At 39.7% G+C, this 18,989-nt stretch overlaps 1 protein-coding gene across 3 annotated transcripts; it reads left to right on the top strand.

The window, feature by feature from the left end:
• The first annotated feature begins 1,475 nt into the window (after nt 1-1,475).
• Nucleotides 1,476-11,420, top strand: nubp1 (nucleotide binding protein 1 (MinD homolog, E. coli)). Of its 3 annotated transcripts, XM_010783507.1 has the most exons (10): nt 1,476-1,557; nt 2,489-2,593; nt 2,697-2,830; nt 3,156-3,224; nt 3,363-3,395; nt 3,933-4,023; nt 4,117-4,271; nt 6,939-7,049; nt 9,383-9,569; nt 10,015-11,420. In XM_010783507.1, the coding sequence occupies exons 1-10, from the start codon at nt 1,524-1,526 to the stop codon at nt 10,065-10,067; spliced, it is 972 nt and encodes a 323-aa protein (XP_010781809.1). In that variant the 5' UTR covers nt 1,476-1,523; the 3' UTR covers nt 10,068-11,420. The 3 variants fall into 3 exon arrangements, with proteins under 3 accessions (XP_010781809.1, XP_010781811.1, XP_010781810.1); XM_010783509.1 differs by lacking the exon at nt 10,015-11,420 and having other exon boundaries at nt 6,939-7,081; nt 9,383-9,448; XM_010783508.1 differs by lacking the exon at nt 1,476-1,557 and having other exon boundaries at nt 2,470-2,593.
• The last annotated feature ends 7,569 nt before the right edge of the window (nt 11,421-18,989 follow it).

Raw genomic sequence — 18,989 nt, forward strand, 5'->3', positions numbered from 1 at the left:
CACGGAGTAGCGGCCTCTGTGGCAGATGCCGGAAGTACTTGCCACTGCCCGCAGATGCCACGAAATGCGCTTGCTGTCTCTCCACATTTCCCTTATGCCAGTTAGCCAATAAAACGGCTTTGTCGCAAAGTTTAAATGTGTTTGGACAGAAACAACTGTGGGATACAAAGACCACACACACACTCACACACACACACACACACACACACACACACACACACACACACACACACACACACACACACACACACACACACACACACACACACACACAAACACACACACACACACACACACACACACACACACACACACACACACACCTGTTGTATGAGCCCCTAGAGAGAGAAAGAGTGAGGTTAAACAGGTGGGGATATATTTCACATGGCGACAATGTAAAGATTTTGCAGAATTTTTTAACCTGCTAAGCCCGAGAGCTGCGGGTAGTTTTTTCACGAAACTGTGTCTCAGGGCTTCTTAATATTTAAAACATATGAATGTGTCATACTCTTTCGACTCCACTTCGAGCGATAGAATTACTAACAAAGCACTTATATACTAATAAAGGACTGGCTTATCTAAAGCCAGTTGAGTAGCACTTGAAATGTTTTGGCTCTGGACTGATGCTCCATAAGACCTTCTACAATTCACTCAATTAATGATTTTCATGTAAACAGAAGTGCTTCAGGATGAATCAGTTTGCATGACATATAAATAAAACAACAGCACCACCTAGTGGACACAGTTAATCCTCTTGAGCTTTACACCATATATTCCAGCGTAATTATCTTAAACTGTTGGCGTCACTTAGTTAGAAAACGTGGTGGGGACCATTTTTGGTTTACATTACTTTTTTTTTAAAGTGCAGTGCTGCTGCACATTTTTACATGTTCTATTAAAGGTTTAATAACATGTCCAAATGGCACATCTTGACACTAAACCATTGTTCTTGTTTATTACATTTATTTCTGCACGCTATTTTTCTTAAACATTTCTAAGTTATACTTTTAAAAAGTGGTGGGGACAAAATTGGCCATTTCCAAAAGTGGTGGGGACATGTCCCCAGCGTCCCCAGATCAAACGACGCCTATGTGGCCCAATATTCGGTTTGTAATGATTGTGTATGGTACACCACTGTGGCATTGTTTGGCTCTGCTATTTTCTTTGCACAAAAATCCTTAATAAATTAAGTTTAATGTTGTGTTTTAACTTAATTCTGTAGAGGAATGATTTACTATTGAACTTGTTTTAGAAGACAAGAAGAGTTCCATTTGCAAGGATGTTGCTTTTTGTATGCTAGATGCACAGACAAAAACAAAACAGATGATCACATATCATCAAAAACAAACCCACAGCCAGTATTAATAATATTGGCCCAGCTGGAATACATAGGAACAATAATAACTAAATAAATACATGTATTATGATTGTATTATTAAAAGGCAGGTACATACTGCACGATCATGTTGTGCGTACTCGGAACCTTCGAAGGGGGAAGACTTTAACCGGAGGACACTCGTTTAATGATGGCCGACGTACCAGATGATGCACCGCAGCGTGAGTTTTAAACTTAAATTATTTCTTATTTGTACACTATTGTGTTGGTCAGCTTTATGTAACATTGCCGTGACTATAAGGTCGAGATGGTTTTGAAGATTGTTTCACTTTTAGTGCTAAACACGTCTCTGTTGACAACACAGTAGCCTACTTGCCATTTCCCCGATAGTGTTTGAGAGTATCGATAAGCTACGTTTATATTAAATACGCATGTGGACTGGTACTGCTGTCAAGCCACGATGTTTAATGACGCACTCACTCGGGTGTTGCCAAGTGTCAGCACTTAGCAGATGAATGCCTTTGCAGAATGTGATAATTGTTGCCTGAACAATATATCATTAATACATAGTGCTACTTAAACAATACTGAATGTATTTTCTTAGCTGTCAACACTATCGACAAGGTTGCTGAGTCATCCTGACACAGTTCTCAACCTCCACAACCAGTGATAACATTACCCATTTAACCATGTTCTACAATGTAAAATGGTGTAATTATTTAATAAATAATATATTCTTTATCCCAGTAAGGTATTGGATATTCCGTACATCTAATATCCCTTTTTATTCTCCATTTAATTATTTTGAATGTTGTTAAAATGGCATGCATGTCTTTTGAAGTTTTATTTACACTGAGTGAACTATTTAAAAACAAACCCATTGTGCAACATGTTATGCATAATTCCCAAAAATGTGCTTATAGTTAATTTTTGTTGTTGAAACTATGGCTTCTTTACTTGACTCCTGTTGGTTTTATCCAAGCTTGAAATGACACTCGTATAAGCAGGCAGGGGTTTAAGAGTTTTAAAAAATAAATTGAACCGTATACTTTAATTTAACTTCAGCCTCCAAAACATGTATTGGGTTCCGATACATTTAAGGTGATCTGATAAAGACGACATGCTGATAACTGATGTGTTTCATCCCCTCAGACTGCCCGGGCACAGCGAGTGAGCAGGCAGGAAAGACGTCGTCATGTGATGGCTGTCCCAACCAGAAAGCGTGTGCTTCTGGAGCCACCAAGGCCCCCGACCCCGGTAAGAACACATCTCAATATTGTATACATGTGTTTTATGATTTAAAGTTAAGCAATCAATATTTCAGTGTATAAAGAGTCTTCTCCTTCCTTTTCATCTCCAGCCATAGCAGAGATTGGAGCGAAGATGGCGACGGTCAAACACATTATTCTCGTGCTGTCTGGAAAAGGAGGAGTGGGGAAGAGTACCTTCAGCGCTCACCTGGCTCACGCCCTGGCAAGTGACAACACAAAAGAGGTAAATGTTTGTGCTTTATTTACTGTGCAAGCCACAGAGCGAACATCCTGGTAGTTAACAATACAATGAGATCTCAAAAAACCTACCAAACTTTTGACTATTAATAGAGTTGTCTTTTTCTTTGACGGTCATTGTATGATACTTACACTTTTTAAGGTTCGAGATTTCTGTTTTCTCAAGTCCACTAAATGCCACTAGAGGTCACTGTAGACTCGGGTTAACAGAGGTGAAATGTCATAAGGTTCATGATACAGGCAGATCTTTACTGCTCCAATCATTTTATAAAATTCTTTCTTAAAATGTTTATTCTGCTCTCTGTTTTCAGGTGGCCCTGCTGGATGTAGATATCTGTGGTCCGTCCATTCCTAGGATCATGGGCTTAGAGGGAGAACAGGTGAGTTGAGGGTAGCCATCTTAGCAGAAACACACACACACATACATGCTATGAAAGAACCTGTCATTTCTGCTTTGACTTGAATTATGTTAACATTTTATTTCAGCGTAAGTATAACATCTGTTCTTTTGTCCACAGGTTCATCAGAGTGGCTCAGGCTGGTCTCCTGTGGTGAGTTTATTCAAACAATGTAGTTGTTATTTTTTTTTATCTTTCACATATTTAGCATATTTCCTGAATGCACATGTTCTTTATCTTTTTGTCTTCATGAGAATGCCTATTAGTACTAGCAAGAGCATTGGCTTCTCTTCCTGGGTTCCACACACACACATTCAAACACACATCTACTCACTATATACACATCAACACAACGAACCTAAACAAATAACTCATTTAATTAACAATCAAGTACAGAAGTGAGACAGCAATATCATCCTTGCAACCAACATTAAGCCAAACAAAATGAACAATCAAACCAGCCCTCAATAATTCATAACCAGTTCTACTACAGATAAATAGTAATGCATGGCAAACATAAGTCCTTGTCTGAAATGATGTTAAATGGTGTCTTTCTATCTTGGGCTTTCAGACGTATAACATTCCAAAAAAGAAGGGTATTAAAAATGTAATAATTCAAGTGAGATTTCACCCTTGTTTACATTTAGTTTTTACTCCATAATTGATCGTTGTGTGTAATGTATGTTGCAGTACGTGGATGACAACCTGGCCGTCATGTCTATTGGCTTCCTGCTCAGCAGCCCTGACGATGCTGTGATCTGGAGAGGACCCAAGAAGAACGGTATTAGTGTTTGTGTGTACGTCTCAAATGTGTCTAAATATTTTGTCCAAAGGTCACACCAGTGTAACCGGTGGGTTGTTTGTCTGACATCAGGGATGATCAAGCAGTTCTTGAGGGATGTTGACTGGGGGGAGCTGGATTACCTCATCGTGGACACGCCCCCCGGCACCTCTGACGAACACCTGTCAATCGTCCAGTACCTGAGCTCCACCCACATCGATGGAGCTGTGATCATCACCACACCACAGGTAGAGCACATGCTAACACATCTAAGCTAACCATGCTTCCCACGAACTTTGACATTTTTAAGGGGAAAAAAGAAAGGCCTTTAATCATTTTTGAACATAGACATTGAAAGGTGAGTCAAAGTGCTAGAATTCCCAAATAGATATTGAAGCTCTGTTGATTTGTGTTAACTTAATGTAAATATGTTATGTCCCGATTGTAAAAACACAAAATGCCAAGTCTGTCCGTGTTGCAACTCCGAAGTTAATCGAGTTCCAACTCTGGTTGTTTATTTCTTATTTGTTTTCGTTTTCAAGGTTTCTTTTTATTTATTTTTTGTCTAGTCAGCGTTATTTTATGTTTTTAATGCACTATAAGTGCCAAAAGCTGAAATAAAGCTTTGAAGGTGAAAGTATAGCTTTGCCCTTTTGAAGTTGAAAGATGCAGGTTTAACATCTGCAATCCAAATAGGATTCATGTCGCCCAACCTTCCGTGTTAGCTCCTTGAATTTAGGGTTATCAAAAATATCAGAGTCCTTGGACCTGGTGTTGAAGAAGCTGTGGGAACTCTCTTAATATTAATAATAGTTTAACTGTAAAAACTGCCTTCATATGATACGTAATTAGCTTTGCAAAGAATTGTGGGTGCAGTGCTTAAAACAGCTCATTGGTTTTGTTTCTATGGTTTGCTTTCATGCTATTTTGTGCCACTTTAAAACAGCTGTTATCTGATTGTTAACGCATCAAAAGGTCGGCAATGGAAGGTTTGAGGATGACAATATCAGCACATGTCGTGTCTGGCTGGTCATGTGAATGCAGCCTAAAGGGAAATTCCACCCTCAAATGTCTTCTGCTTTCACTACACCTGATTAGTTCCGACATTTCCTAGAATTAACTTCAACAAGCTTGAGTTGTTCATTCAGCCGGTGATTTTCAAGAACCTCTACAGAGTAATACATGTATTGATAGTGACACTTAAAGCCTCAGTGCTATTAAAAGACAGAGAACAAGATACTCATTACTCAAAACGCGACATTACCACAGACGCTTTGCTTGATGCATCTTAGTGCTATTCTCCAGGGAGAGACTAATAGACTTTTTGTGATCTAACTATACTGAGATATTTCCAGCAATGTAACACTGCTATTTTTCTAGACAAAGTGCCGTTTGCAGTGAACATTATATATTTCTTAAATGTCCTTTTTAAAACAGAGCTTTTAGCTAGAGTTTGCAAATATTTAGCAATCACAAACTGAAATAGAAGAACAGAGGAGTTACCTCAGCAGGCCATTATGCAATCTACCTGTACAGTAAGTGTTTCAGGTGAAGCGTGTGATCTCATTTGATTGGCTCTGGAATAACCCTCCATTACTGTTGTGTCTTTCACCAACTACATGAATACAAGAGGGCTTAATACAGCAAGTTACCACCTGTTGTGGTGCGATATCGAAAGCAATACTGGGAATTGTAAACGGGGCCAACAACATGTGTATCTTTACCTATCTTCAGATAAAAGATAGGAGACTTAAGGTTTTATACTCTGACTGGAAGTCCTTTCACCGGGTCACACAAATACTTCTGGCTTGGTTGTATGCCAGGGATACACACCTTAAACATTTAGATGGGGGTGTGAACTAACCAGGCACCAACAAGGCTGATGCCATAATAACCATAATCAATCCAATCTTTAGCACACAGATAAACATTGAACTTGTATGAATACTTTATATAGTTACTAAGTGTTTCTAAGCCCCAGACCCAATTGTAATAAAGACTTCAATGGAATTGCACAGGGGACCTTTACTGCAGCCATTGGTGGATATTGTCAGTTTGTAAACAGTAGGTTAAAAAAATGTACCACTGTATCAAATCGAAGCTAACGTTAGGAGTTGGCTGTTATTAATTATTTTCTTTCTTGTAATCATGCTAAAAAAAATTGTCAGTAGTTAAAGAGGCCCTTTTATGAAAGGCTAAAATCCCAAAGTTCACGCAGAGGTAGTTTCCACACACCTGAAACACCTCCATTGGCCTCTTTTGTTTACTTCTGTAACACAGTGACATCACTATGTAACACCCGTGCTTCTATTGGCTAGCACTCCAATACATTGTACGTGATATTGTATGTGGCACATCTCTGAGCGGTTGACCAATCACAACAGAGCCGGCCACTAACAGTCTGTACTGTCAGTAGAATGAGTTGCTGGCTGTATGTCGTAACAGATGTTGTCGTCTTATCCCTGTAGAATATTTGTCGCAGTACATTTGTTTTCTTGTTAAAATTCGTCAACAACAACTAAAATCAAGTTTTACTTTACTTTGTGAAAGAGACCATCGCTTCCTGCTATTTAAATAAGGCCTGGACGCATAAGGTCAGACAGCAGGAGAATCACTTCCTCATTCCTTCAGCTCTCACTTAACCAAACGTGGCCGCGCACAACGTGGGAATTACCCTAACACAGAACCTGTGTTGTTGCTATCAGTAGCCAGGGTAGCGTACTTCAAGTATCAAAGTAAACTATTTTTTGGCACATTAAACTTGAGAGCTGTCAATTTTATCTAGTGCAGCCAACTGCTTTTTTTCTCATACATAATAGCAATTGCAAGGGAAGGGGAAATAATTTTCACTTTCACCAGTGAATTTGTTTTGCCCCTCTGACTGTATCCCCTCTGCTCTCCCTTTCTCTCTGTAGGAGGTATCGTTGCAGGATGTGCGGAAGGAAATCCGGTTCTGTCAGAAAGTCAAGCTGCCAATCATCGGAGTGGTGGAGAACATGAGTGGCTTCGTCTGCCCTTCGTGCAAGGTCACTGACGAACACAGTGACGCAAACAGTTGGTCAGACCAAATCTATGAAGGCAGTCTAGAATCATATCAAAAAGCAGATGTCTAGACAGTTTTGCAGGGTGCACACAGCAAAGAGGAACAGTGGAGGAGACCATCTTGACCACAGTGTCACTTCATCTGCTACAGCCAAACCAGTTAGGAGTAGTAAAAGCATTCAAGGTCACCTATTATGCAAAGTCCACTTTTTAATGTCTTTTATACATCAACATGTGTCCCCTCTGTGTAAAGAGATTCTAAAGGTTTCAGGAAAAAAGACCCCCTCTCTTTTTGTCCTGATCCATTTTTATATAAACCTGTCTGAAAATGAGCTGATCAGATTTTGGCCACTTTATGTTTATATGTTTTACTTTTACGTTTTTTTGGCTTGTGTAACCATTAGTCAATCACCAACCAAGGTAACCCCCCCCTCCCCCCTCCCCCGCTTATCACCTGAATTTCCTCCTAGAGCACCATTTTGTTCTTTTTAACCAAATCTCTCTCAGAGCGGCGTGAGGAAGGGCTCCTTGTTTTCATCTAGAGTAACACACAGAGAATCAGCACTTTGGAAACAGGGCTGAAACAGAGGGGATTATGGGTAATGCTACAATGATCTGTTTGGTATTTCGAGCCAAAACACTTCAAGACATGGTTTCTATATACTGTATCTGAGACCTATAATATATTGTTGAACATTAGTACAATAGGGGACCTTTTTATAGCTTTATAATTGTTATTCCTGTGCATTAATGCAAGTGCTATCAGGAAGTTGAAATGCTTCCCTTGCTGTCTGAATTATGTCAAAACACAAGCCAGCAGTTCTCAGTCGACCCACAGACTGTTAAAAAAGAATCACAGAATGAGCCTCCAGTCTCTCGAATACATTCAGTGCACCTTGTTAACACAAACATCAACAAAGTTCTGTGTGTTTCTTTGATCCTTAATGTCTGATTCATTTTTCTTCTCAGTATTTGTGTCCCCTGAGATAGTTTTCGTGGTGAGACCCCTCTAGACCAGCCTCTTTCCTACAGACAATTATTCAATTAGATTCTAGTGATAATATTAAATTAATATATTTATTGAAATGCACTTGATGTGACAAGACAGGACTGATTTCCCCTCCCATAGTGAAGTCTTCATGGTTCTCCAATTTCACTTACGGCCCGTCCACACTACAGCTTCAAAAACGGTTTCCAACGCGTCTGCCCATTCACTTTGAATGGGGTGACGTCACGTTGCCTCGCTTTTCGCCGAACTGAATTGTGGGTAGTAGAGCGGAGCTTTCCTGGCGTTTCAGGCTGCAAAAGTTGAGCAATGTTCAACTTTTGAAGCTTCTGAAGCTTTCGGTGGAAGCGTCAGCCAATCAAATCATATGCCAGCACAAGCTCTAGCCAATCAAACCGCTGCTTGTGTGTCAGGGGCGGGAGATTCATGTGATTGGTTGTTGGTCGAGCTTCAGACACGCCCGCCGGCAAGCTTTTTGTGAAGCTGTAGTGTGGACGGGCCGTTAGACATGCTTTTGAGTTGCATTATGGGAAATGCAGTGTTACTTGTTCTTGACTCACACTACTGACCAAAAATCACGATGTCTCGCCATCGACTGCTTTGATGTTGTCAGCTCTTTATAACATCTGTGTGTGTGCATAAGAGTTCATTTCTGACACCAGATTCTGATTAAGTATGTGTGTATTAGTTTTTTTCAAAGTTTTATCATTTATTTGGTTTTACTTTTAAACAACAAAATACATTTTAGTGTAGTTTTCGTCATTGAATTGGAATAGTTTATTCTGTCATGCATATTAGGGCAACAGCTGTAACCATTTATTTTGTGTACAGTTACCATGATTACAGGTTTCATTGCAGTCTCTTGTGAGGATAGTGGAAAAAGCATGGTTAAATTGTTCACACACAACCCATTCAATAACTCAAGTCATCCTTTCCAAACTTTTCCTACTCATTCATCATAACTTTTCTTTTATATGTTACTTTGATTAAGATCTAGTCTTTTTATCTGTGTTTATCACATTGTGAACTAAAAAGTGGATTGAAACACTATACATTGTGTCCTGTTCGCTATCAGGTAACAGCAATGTTGGTGTTACTGCTTTCCTAATTCAACCATATATAGAAAACCATATATGTCATTATTGATGTAGGAAAACACACAAATGGATTTTAATTGATGTCTTTGATATCACCACTTTTCTATCCCTGAGCTCAGCATGTTAAATAAGCACATATTGTATGTAACTTAGGGTCAATAGAAGCTGCATTATGAATTAATAACTTTGATTTTCTTTGTCCACTCTTTTGTAGAACACATCGCAGATTTTCCCTCCCACCAGCGGGGGCGCAGAGAAAATGTGTTTGGATTTAGATCTGCCGCTGTTAGGAAAAGTCCCTCTAGACCCGAGGATAGCCCGAAGCTGCGATGAGGGCAAGTCTTTCCTGAACGAAGTACCCGACTCTCCTGCTGCTAAGGTCTACCTGAATATCGTGCAGAGTGAGTGTGCAATCATCCATTAAAACAACACACATACACAACATCTCTGACGTCCGTTTTTGCATCATATTAAAGATTTATTTTAAAGAAAGGAAGTTGGACGCACATACGGCTTCCAGCTAATTCCTTTGTTATTTTTGATGACTGGATGGGTTACTTGATGTTGCAATTCCTGATTTAATAACATGAAAGAAGAAGTGATCACTATAAAGTGGGAAGCGACTAAAAGGGGAAGAAGGAGGAATGGAAATGTGATAACTTTCTAACAGCCAGAGATCAAAGTTGATCAATCACAGTGATTTTGATTTTGATTGATATACCCAGAACTTAAATACAAGAAGAGCAGTGGGGTTTGAACCTGTGACCCCCTGATCCGAATACCAACGCACTATCCCCACTGCACCACACGCCACTCTTATCCACCTTCCTCTCCTCTTTCCTCCAGGTATCAAGGACTACTGTTCCAACCGTGTGACAGAGGATCAGAGCAGCACCTGAAGCCACTCTGATGGAGGCGGCCATGTTGGACCACATCACAGAGACCGATCAAATGATGTGTGGTGGAAATAATTAACTACTGAATCAAAAACACACATAGGAAAGCTGGTGCATGATTCCCCAAAGCCAACATTCTTATAAGCCACTTTGGTGAGATGCTCAGACCTTACAGTGCAGTTGTTTATTCCGGAAAATACAGTTTCTACAGAAAAAAGTTTATTTGTGAGGATTTAATTGTAATATAATAGTGATTAGTTCCTCATTGTAATACATGTGATGTAAATACATAATAACAGCATTATTATGATTGGTGGTCTTTGGGTACTAATTTTAAACATGGATTCTTTCATCTGAAAGCTAAATTCACATAAGCATTGAAAACCATGATTTATAATTGAGATAAGGACACTGTTAACATTTATCTTAAAAATATTGAAGCTTTTGATATTTCATTGTCTTACAAATCCCATTTAAAATGACCAAAACCCGCAATGGGCAATGCTGTCGGTCAATATCGTCAGCCTCTAGGACACTGAAGTTTTTTTGTTAACCTTTCTCAAACGGGAGTACATTTTTACATTTATTAGGGACCATTTAAAAATCAAAGCACCTTTGTTTGAGATGGTGATTGTACTCAGGCACAGCAATATCTCTCCGAGTGCAGCAGTGGCCCATTGTAGTTCTGCAGCCGAGAGGAAGCTAGATGAGGCTTTGTATACACAAGTTCAACTTTATCAATCATTGTATTGTTGTTTCAAGTCCTTACCAGGAAGTTGCAGACAATAACAAAATTATAAATTATCAACAGACCTTGAATTTCTTTTTTAAAGTAAGGTTCATCCCAAGCTACTGAATATACAGTGAGTTTACAGTGTGCTCTAGTAAAGGAGGTGCTAATTGAGGAAGTAAAAACATTGGTCATGTAGTAAATCAAGCTGTAGCATAAACAATTTATTTTAGAACATGTTGTGGCTCCTACTGTTATTATTAACTAAGTCTTCTAAATACAAAACAGAATCCTCAGTATATCATTTGATTGTTGTCTGCACAGCAAGGGAATAGAAAGTTTGAATGTATGAATCACGGAGAACTACATGGATTACTTTGTTTAAGATATGTGCATATGAGGATTGAAACTTGAAACTCACTAACGAGTCCGAGCCACTGACCAAAATGTGCATGATCTGTACAATGTTTTCATACATAAAAGTTGCAGGCCAAATGTACTTCAATGACCAGATGTGAAGATTCAAATAATTGTGGTGGGAGGCCAAGTCATTACTGATTTACAGCAATAAATCAAATGTTTTGGGGATTTACAGAAGATTAAAGAATAAATCGTTTCTAAACTGTCTTGGACTAAATGACTAAACATAAAATCACCATCAAAGATTTTTCTATCAGTTAGCAAACTTTGTATCTGTTTACAAATCATTTAAGATGTGTTTGTATAAGTTGTGTACTTTGCCAAACATGGCTGTAGTTCCTTCTGGGTTCTCTGAAAACCACATGTGAAACTGCATCTGTATCCTGCAAACAGACAAAACAACAAAGCCCCAGAGAGAGTTCGTTTCACTCACTAAGTTCTACTTTGACTTCATGATTGTGTTATGACTTGAGATAAGATAAATCTATGCCCATAGGTAAACTCCCTAAAAGAGCCCTATATGAAAGAAAGTCCCAGTAAAAGATACAGCATTGATTTCAAAATTATCCAAATGTATATGAGAACAGTGGAAACAAACTTTCATTAGTGAATGAAACTTTGTGCCCTTTATAGTCTGTGTCATATATTGTGTGATTTTTGGTAGTTTTTATATTTAGTTTGTGTAAAGCAATTTGTATTCAATATACAGTTTTTGTTTTCATGGTACAAGTACCTCAGCAGTGTACTTCAGTAGCTACATCTGACAAAAGATTGGTAAATGTAAAGTGTCTGCAACACCAAACTAGTCCAAAGTACTTAAGCAGGGTTGCCAACTCTCACGCATCTGGCGTGTGACACACGCTTTCACTCTCAATCTCACGCTCTCACGCTGCCCAAGCTATTCTCACGCCAAAAACAAATTGAACCAGTGATCGTTTTTGTTTGGTTATTTACAATGTTGAGTTGACAGCTGCTCAAGCTGTCGATCCGCTCCCTCCCCGCCCCCACCACTCTTAACAACGTTAACAGACAGCAGAGCAGTGGGAGCCGGTTGGTCTATATTCAGTCTATGGTCAATCCCCGACCCGTAGCTATATAAGTAAAAGTCTGCTGCTTATTGTTCTACTTGGCCAAAATATATCAAAGAGTATATGAGAGTGAGAGTGTGTTAATTAATATATTTGGCAGTTTGGAGTAAGTCTAGATTTGTGTGTGTGTGTGTTTCATGTATAGGCCTCTCACGATAATTAATTTTGGATACATTTTTCCGGAAATTATTGTGATAAACGATAATATTGTCGGCACCGTTGTATGACCATTTTAGACCACTGACATAATGATAATATATATTATAATAATAATTCAAGTACATCCTTTCAAACTGCTTGTCACATCCTCATGTAAATGGCAATTTATCGAGGTCAGAAAAGTTATCGAGTTCATTTTTATTTATCGTACAATAAGTCAATTAATTGCTTATCGCGACAGGCCTATGCACACAATAAAACAGTGGAAACAAACATGTTTGACTTTCATTAGTGAATGAAACTTTGTGCCCTTTATAGTCTGTGTCCAATATTGTGTATTTGTATATATTGTATATATATCCTATGCTAAGGTCCCGCTACTGGGACGTCGCACGCATCTCTGCTTGCCTAGCGGACATCTCTCGGTGGATGTCTGCTCACCACCTCAAGCTCAACCTTGACAAGACTGAACTGCTTCTCCTTCCGGGAAAAGATTGTCCCACTCTTGACCTAACAATCAACATCGGCACCTCTATTGTTTCCCCGACTCAGACTAAAAGGAATCTAGGTGTGACCCTAGATAACAAACTGTCCTTCACTGCAAACATCGCTGCTACAACCCGCTGCTGCAGATACACTCTTTACAACATCAGGAGGATACGTCCCCAGCTGACCCAGAAAGCGACGCAGGTTCTGGTCCAGGCTTTCGTCATCTCACGCCTAGACTACTGCCACTCCCTCCTGGCTGGTCTACCTGCATGTGCCATCCGACCTCTGCAGCTCATCCAGAATGCAGCGGCTCGTCTGGTCTTCAACCTTCCTAAATTCTCCCACACCACGCCGCTCCTCCGCTCCCTTCACTGGCTTCCGGTAACTGCTAGAATCCACTTCAAGACACTGGTACTTGCGTACCATGCTGTGAATGGATCTGGCCCTTCCTACATCCAGGACATGGTTAAACCGTACACCCCAGCACGTGCACTCCGCTCTGCATCAGCCAAACAGCTCGCTGCACCCGCACTGCGAGGGGGACCCAAGTTCCCATCAGCAAAAACACGTGGGTTTGCTATCCTGGCTCCAAAATAGTGGAATGAGCACCCCATTGAAATCAGGACAGCAGATAGCTTACACATCTTCCGGCGCAGACTGAAAACTCATCTCTTTCGACTCCACTTCGATCGATAGAACTATTAACAAAGCACTTATATACTAATAAAGGACTGGCTTATCTAAAGCCAGTTGAGTAGCACTTAAAATGTTTTAGCTCTATGAAACCTGATGTACTTATATGATTCTGCGCATATGTGTAATTAAACCCATGATATCAAAATCTCACTCCAGCCAGGTACCCAAAGTTGGCAACCCTGACTTAAGCATCCAATCATTGCTCAACTTTGACTGTAAACTTGTTTTGTTGTCACATAAAACTGCAGTTCACTGTATATCCAATTTCCTCTGAACAGCAACTTCAAGTAATGCTGCTTGATTAGCTATATTAGCTGTTAGCTCTTTTAGCTCATAGCGCTATTAGCTGTTAGCTATTTTGGGTTTTGTTAGCAAAGCACACCTCAGGATTCTGCTGCATGCTGGTTGCTCTGTGGCAGCCACTGCTCCGTTAAATATGTCATTTGCTAAGAGGCAGTTATTTGTACAGTAAAGCTTAAAGCTAAGATATATATTCGTATAGTGAAATTACAGAGGCTTCTCAGGAAATAACTTTTTCTATTGCCCCAGAAATGACATCAGTCTTCAGTCCTGTTTTAAACTACTGTTAGCTTAAAATGTTTGATTGAATGAAATATACTTTGGTGTGAAGATATGGACAGGACAAATACCAAATCCCAGAGTGAACCGTAGGCCTACTGTATGTCCCTTGCAGCCCCTATCAGCTTGTGAGTGAGTAGTCAGCAGTCAATGAAAAAGCTTTTGTGAATCAATGTATCCATGTTAAGAGTGCACTGAATAATTTCAACTGGCTAAATACCAAAGCATCAGTGTCTTCCACTAATATAAATAATCTTTCCTCATACACCAATGAGCATCAGGTATACGTGTTTTGGTATTGACCCTTGATCAAATATAAAAGGCACCTTTCAATCATTAACTTTACAAACAGGTTAAAAGGCATGTTATCACTACTTGCTCAGCATGGAATTTGGGAGGGGTTTTATTAAGGAAATAAACATGTGATCTGAACATTTAAAACACGGAGCAAAAGTCAGTGAAACGATAACACACCAGACCTACTTTTTGATCCTGTGCAACTTTAAACCTAGCTTAGAATTATCAAACATTTAGTAAAAAACTATAATAACGAACGCAATTATAAAGCAGGCTATTTAAAAAGAAATTACTTTACTGTATCTGCCTATTGAGTTAAAATCATGTTAGATCATCTAGAATTGTGGATGAAATGATATGTGTAAAGTAAACATCAGCAGTAGGCCTATTTTCTTAAGGTATAGACTGTTGGAAAGTACAATTGGCATACTTTTAAGTAGACAAAATGAATGCTTAAGAAACTGGTGAATTCGTAGAAATATAAAAGTAAAAAAGCTGAATCTGAACAAATGCTCTTGCGAAAGGATAATCTAGCCTCACTTCCTAATAATTATGACACGTCTGCCTTCAGTCCATTAACGTCCCTCTATACTCCCACACGAGAAATGAAACAATTCTTTGAATACACCTCCCCTTCAACCGCACAAACACCTCCCTCTTTTAATGGTAATGCCCCCATGACAAAATCATTGTATCCCTTGGTAAAAAAAACTTTAAACTCAATCATCTACCCAAGCTCTCTCTTTAAAGACATCAATGTCCGGGGAGAAGAAGGTGCCGCCATGGCCCAGTTTGAGGAGGTTCTGGACAGAGTGCAGGAAGCTCTGACTCGGTCCTCTCCTGCTGAGATCTGTGCTCTATTCCAACGTTTGTCGAATGACCAGATCATCTCCGAGGCCTATGGCAAGAGCTTGGGCCTGTACCAACTTTCTGACAAGATGGCACCTAAACCAAAGTCTGATCTAGTGAGTTCTCAAGGGTCTACCTCCCACCGGACCCTCAACCAGGGTCAACTCAGCCAGGTAAGGAAATGTGACCCTCACCAGACAGGATTTGAGTTTGAACCGTCAGCGGCTGAACATGACTGCTCAGGACCCAGGCCAACTATTGATCCACTTTATGAACATCAAGGGAATAATCCAAAGATTATTCAGGAATTGGGTGGGGGGCCAGTGATGGACAAACACTACCTCAACCACAGGCTCTCTTCTACATCGATAATAAGTGACTATCAATGCGGTTTCAGATCAGACAATCAAATGATGGAACTGCTGAGAGGTGCGGAAAGAATGCAGAAGTCATTATGTGAAAATGAAATAATAGATGAGGGGAATTTGGAGGATGAGAAGGAGTGGTTAGAGCAGGTAGAGGAGGCAGCGAGAAGGATAGCTGTCCCTCTGTGGCAGCACTGGGACAGAGGACGGAGGATCTTGCTGCCACTGGTTCCTGGTATGACTGCTGGCTGTGCAACCGGAGAAAACACAACAAAAAACAGAGAAGCACAGTGCCATGTTTTCAATATGGAAGAGGAGACGGAGCTGGCAATCGCTTGCAGGACTTTAGATTTGTACTGTGACAGCTTTAACTTTACAAAGGCAGACTCAAGATTCACACTGGACAACGAAGGAGCCACTGGCACTGCAGAAAGCCCGTATTTCTCTACATACGACAGCGTAGCGACAACTGATTTGAACCAGTTCTTTACCTATGAAACAGGAAGACAAGTCTCACCTGATGTCGATGTCTGCCGGGCAGCTGACAGGTCAACAAAGGATCTGCTCTGTTCAATGGGAGATGGACAATGGGGCATGGACACAGGATTTACAGAAGATATTACACATGTATTTTCTCCCTGTACACTTACAGACACTCACACCGACGCACAAGACCACTCGTTTTACTCCAACACAGATCAGAGCATGACATTAGATATTTTCAACGATGCAGAAAATGTTTTAAAGACTGTTTGTAATACAAACACTTGCATGACTGATGACACGAGGGACTTGCATTGGAATAAAGAGGATGAGGAGGGGGTGGATTCAGACTTTGGTAAGTTGGTACTCAATCATATTATTGTGTCCCATCTTAATGTCGCTGTTTTCTGATCTTGTTTTTTGTTTTAAGCTCCGTCTGATTTACAGGTGCTTTCCATTTTCAGTTGGCAGACAGTATTGTCTAAAGTGGTTTTAGGCAAGTCTATGAAAATGAGTCGGTGGTTAGGGTGCGGAGAACTTTCAGTTTCATTTTGATTCTTTCCCAGGATCCCAAAACAACGGGTGGAGCCGGTTCTTTCCAATGTATAAACAAAAGTGTCCTCGGCCAAAGCCAACATAGGCTGTAAGGTGTTTTCCACCTGTGTTGTCGTCGTCACAGTGAATCAATAGGAATAGATATGAGCTTAACACATTTGTTCATGTAATGCATTATAAACATACTTAGAATGCATTATCTGTTTATAGCTCTAGTTATAAACACTCATATATTCATAATGCCTTGCAAAAATAATGCAAACAGTAATTAAAAGATTATATAACAACTTAAAAGGTCAATTATCATAATTCTTAATAATTGCCGGTCACTTGCTAACATTTTGTTAGCAAGTGACAAGTTAGTTAGTTGTTGTTGCAAGAGTATTATAATTCCCAAATCTTTTCAGAATGCATTCAGATTGTTCATGCATTACAATGTGATTATTAATATACATGCAAGGACTTGAGAGCATGACAGGTGCACCGGGTGCAGACGTCTACTGTTAACAACACATAAAGAGTATACGGTAGTCAATTTATTTGTTTAACAGGTCATTACAGAAATTGAGTGATACAACTTTTTATCAAACAACTAAACAATGGACAGATACTTTTCACATATGCAATGTTTTCCCAAAAGCTTAACACTCCAAATAGAAATAAAACCTGGTTACATTTCTACTTCACCTCTATGGCACAGTGGAATCAGGGTCTACTCGAGACATCATTTTGTCACATACTGTATCTGCAAGATAATCCTGAAGAAGTCCATGAATGCATTTATAATATAATACAAGGATTTAAGAACAAGACAAGTGTATGCACTGGCTGTAAAAGTCTTCTTATTTAAAATACTTTGTGACTTTATGACAGATTGAATCTGCCCTGTCTGATTTTTATCAAGCCTTTATCAGTTTAACTAAAAGTAATGACGATAGGCTTTTAAAACAGAAACGCCGCTTGTCTCAGAAATAAAAAGCTTCTGGGGATTATCTTTGTTTACCAAACCTCTGCAGGGTGGCGTCTTTTGATGCGCACGCGGGTCAATGTGAAAGTAAAAGTTAATTGCAGCCAGGCAACAGGGTTACACGGAGCAGAGGTGCTTGGCTATCGGAGGATATACTGTATGCAGCGTGTGATGTATAGGTATCTTCTGGAGGTTTAAGCACGGGAAGTAGTCCACCACACCTGACCATCATCCATGAAGGAACGCCCGGCAGGTACATTTTTTTTTTACTAAGGATACTTATCAGTGCGTTTATCCGATGTGCGCATGCATGGTCAGGTAAACATGTCGGGGGGCTTCCACATATGTACATATTTTGTACATATTTTTGTTGTTTTGATATATATGAGGTCCTTTATGGAAGCATTTCAAGTGAGTTTTGCGAATTATGTAGTGATTTAAGTTAAGTTTGACTTGCGCCATGAGGTAATCAGCATAAATACAACTTTATTTTAAATAAGATAGCGTTTTGTATCGATATTTTCTGCCTTTAAATAATCGTTATTATACAGCAACATTATTATAATTTGGATAGGCTTCTATTAATCATTTAACAGTGATGTCTGATGTATTTAAGGTCCAAACTCATAACCAGCATACCAGCATAAGACTCCAACTTGAGCATTGTCTAAAATGGTGGATTTCCAGAGGCTGAAACTTAAAGTGATTTACTTTCCAATGTGGCACTGCCAGCCGAATGTTGCACTGCAACCTCATTCAAGTGTATTGTCATATCTACAGCTGTGTGTGTGTGTGTGTGTGTGTGTGTGTGTGTGTGTGTGTGTGTGTATGTGTGTGTCTGTGTGCGTGTGCGTGTGTGTTTCACAACTACCAATATTTACTAGTCGACACGTTTTTCAAAATAGCAGTCGACTAGTCGACTTGTCGTTACGTCATAATAAAGACACACAAAGAGAAGTTTACAACTGTATTTTCTATTGGAACTCATACAGTAACATTAAACACTGCATTTTAATTTGTGTTACATGGCTGAGTAAATAACAAACAGTAACTGGACTCACCAAAATCGACAGCAAAAAACTCTTGTTTACATAAATGCCACGTAAATCCAGTGCACAACAGCGCATTGCGCAACACTTTATTCGCTGTCCTCCACGATAACGTCCACCTTTCCATATTTTTGGTTTGAACACCAACGCATCGACATGTGAGGGAAGGAGGCTTGACCGCTTTCGGGTGACAGTGTTG

This window comes from Notothenia coriiceps, unplaced genomic scaffold (assembly GCF_000735185.1).
Source record: "Notothenia coriiceps isolate Sejong01 unplaced genomic scaffold, NC01 NC01_scaffold00025303, whole genome shotgun sequence".
NCBI lineage: Eukaryota > Metazoa > Chordata > Actinopteri > Perciformes > Nototheniidae > Notothenia > Notothenia coriiceps.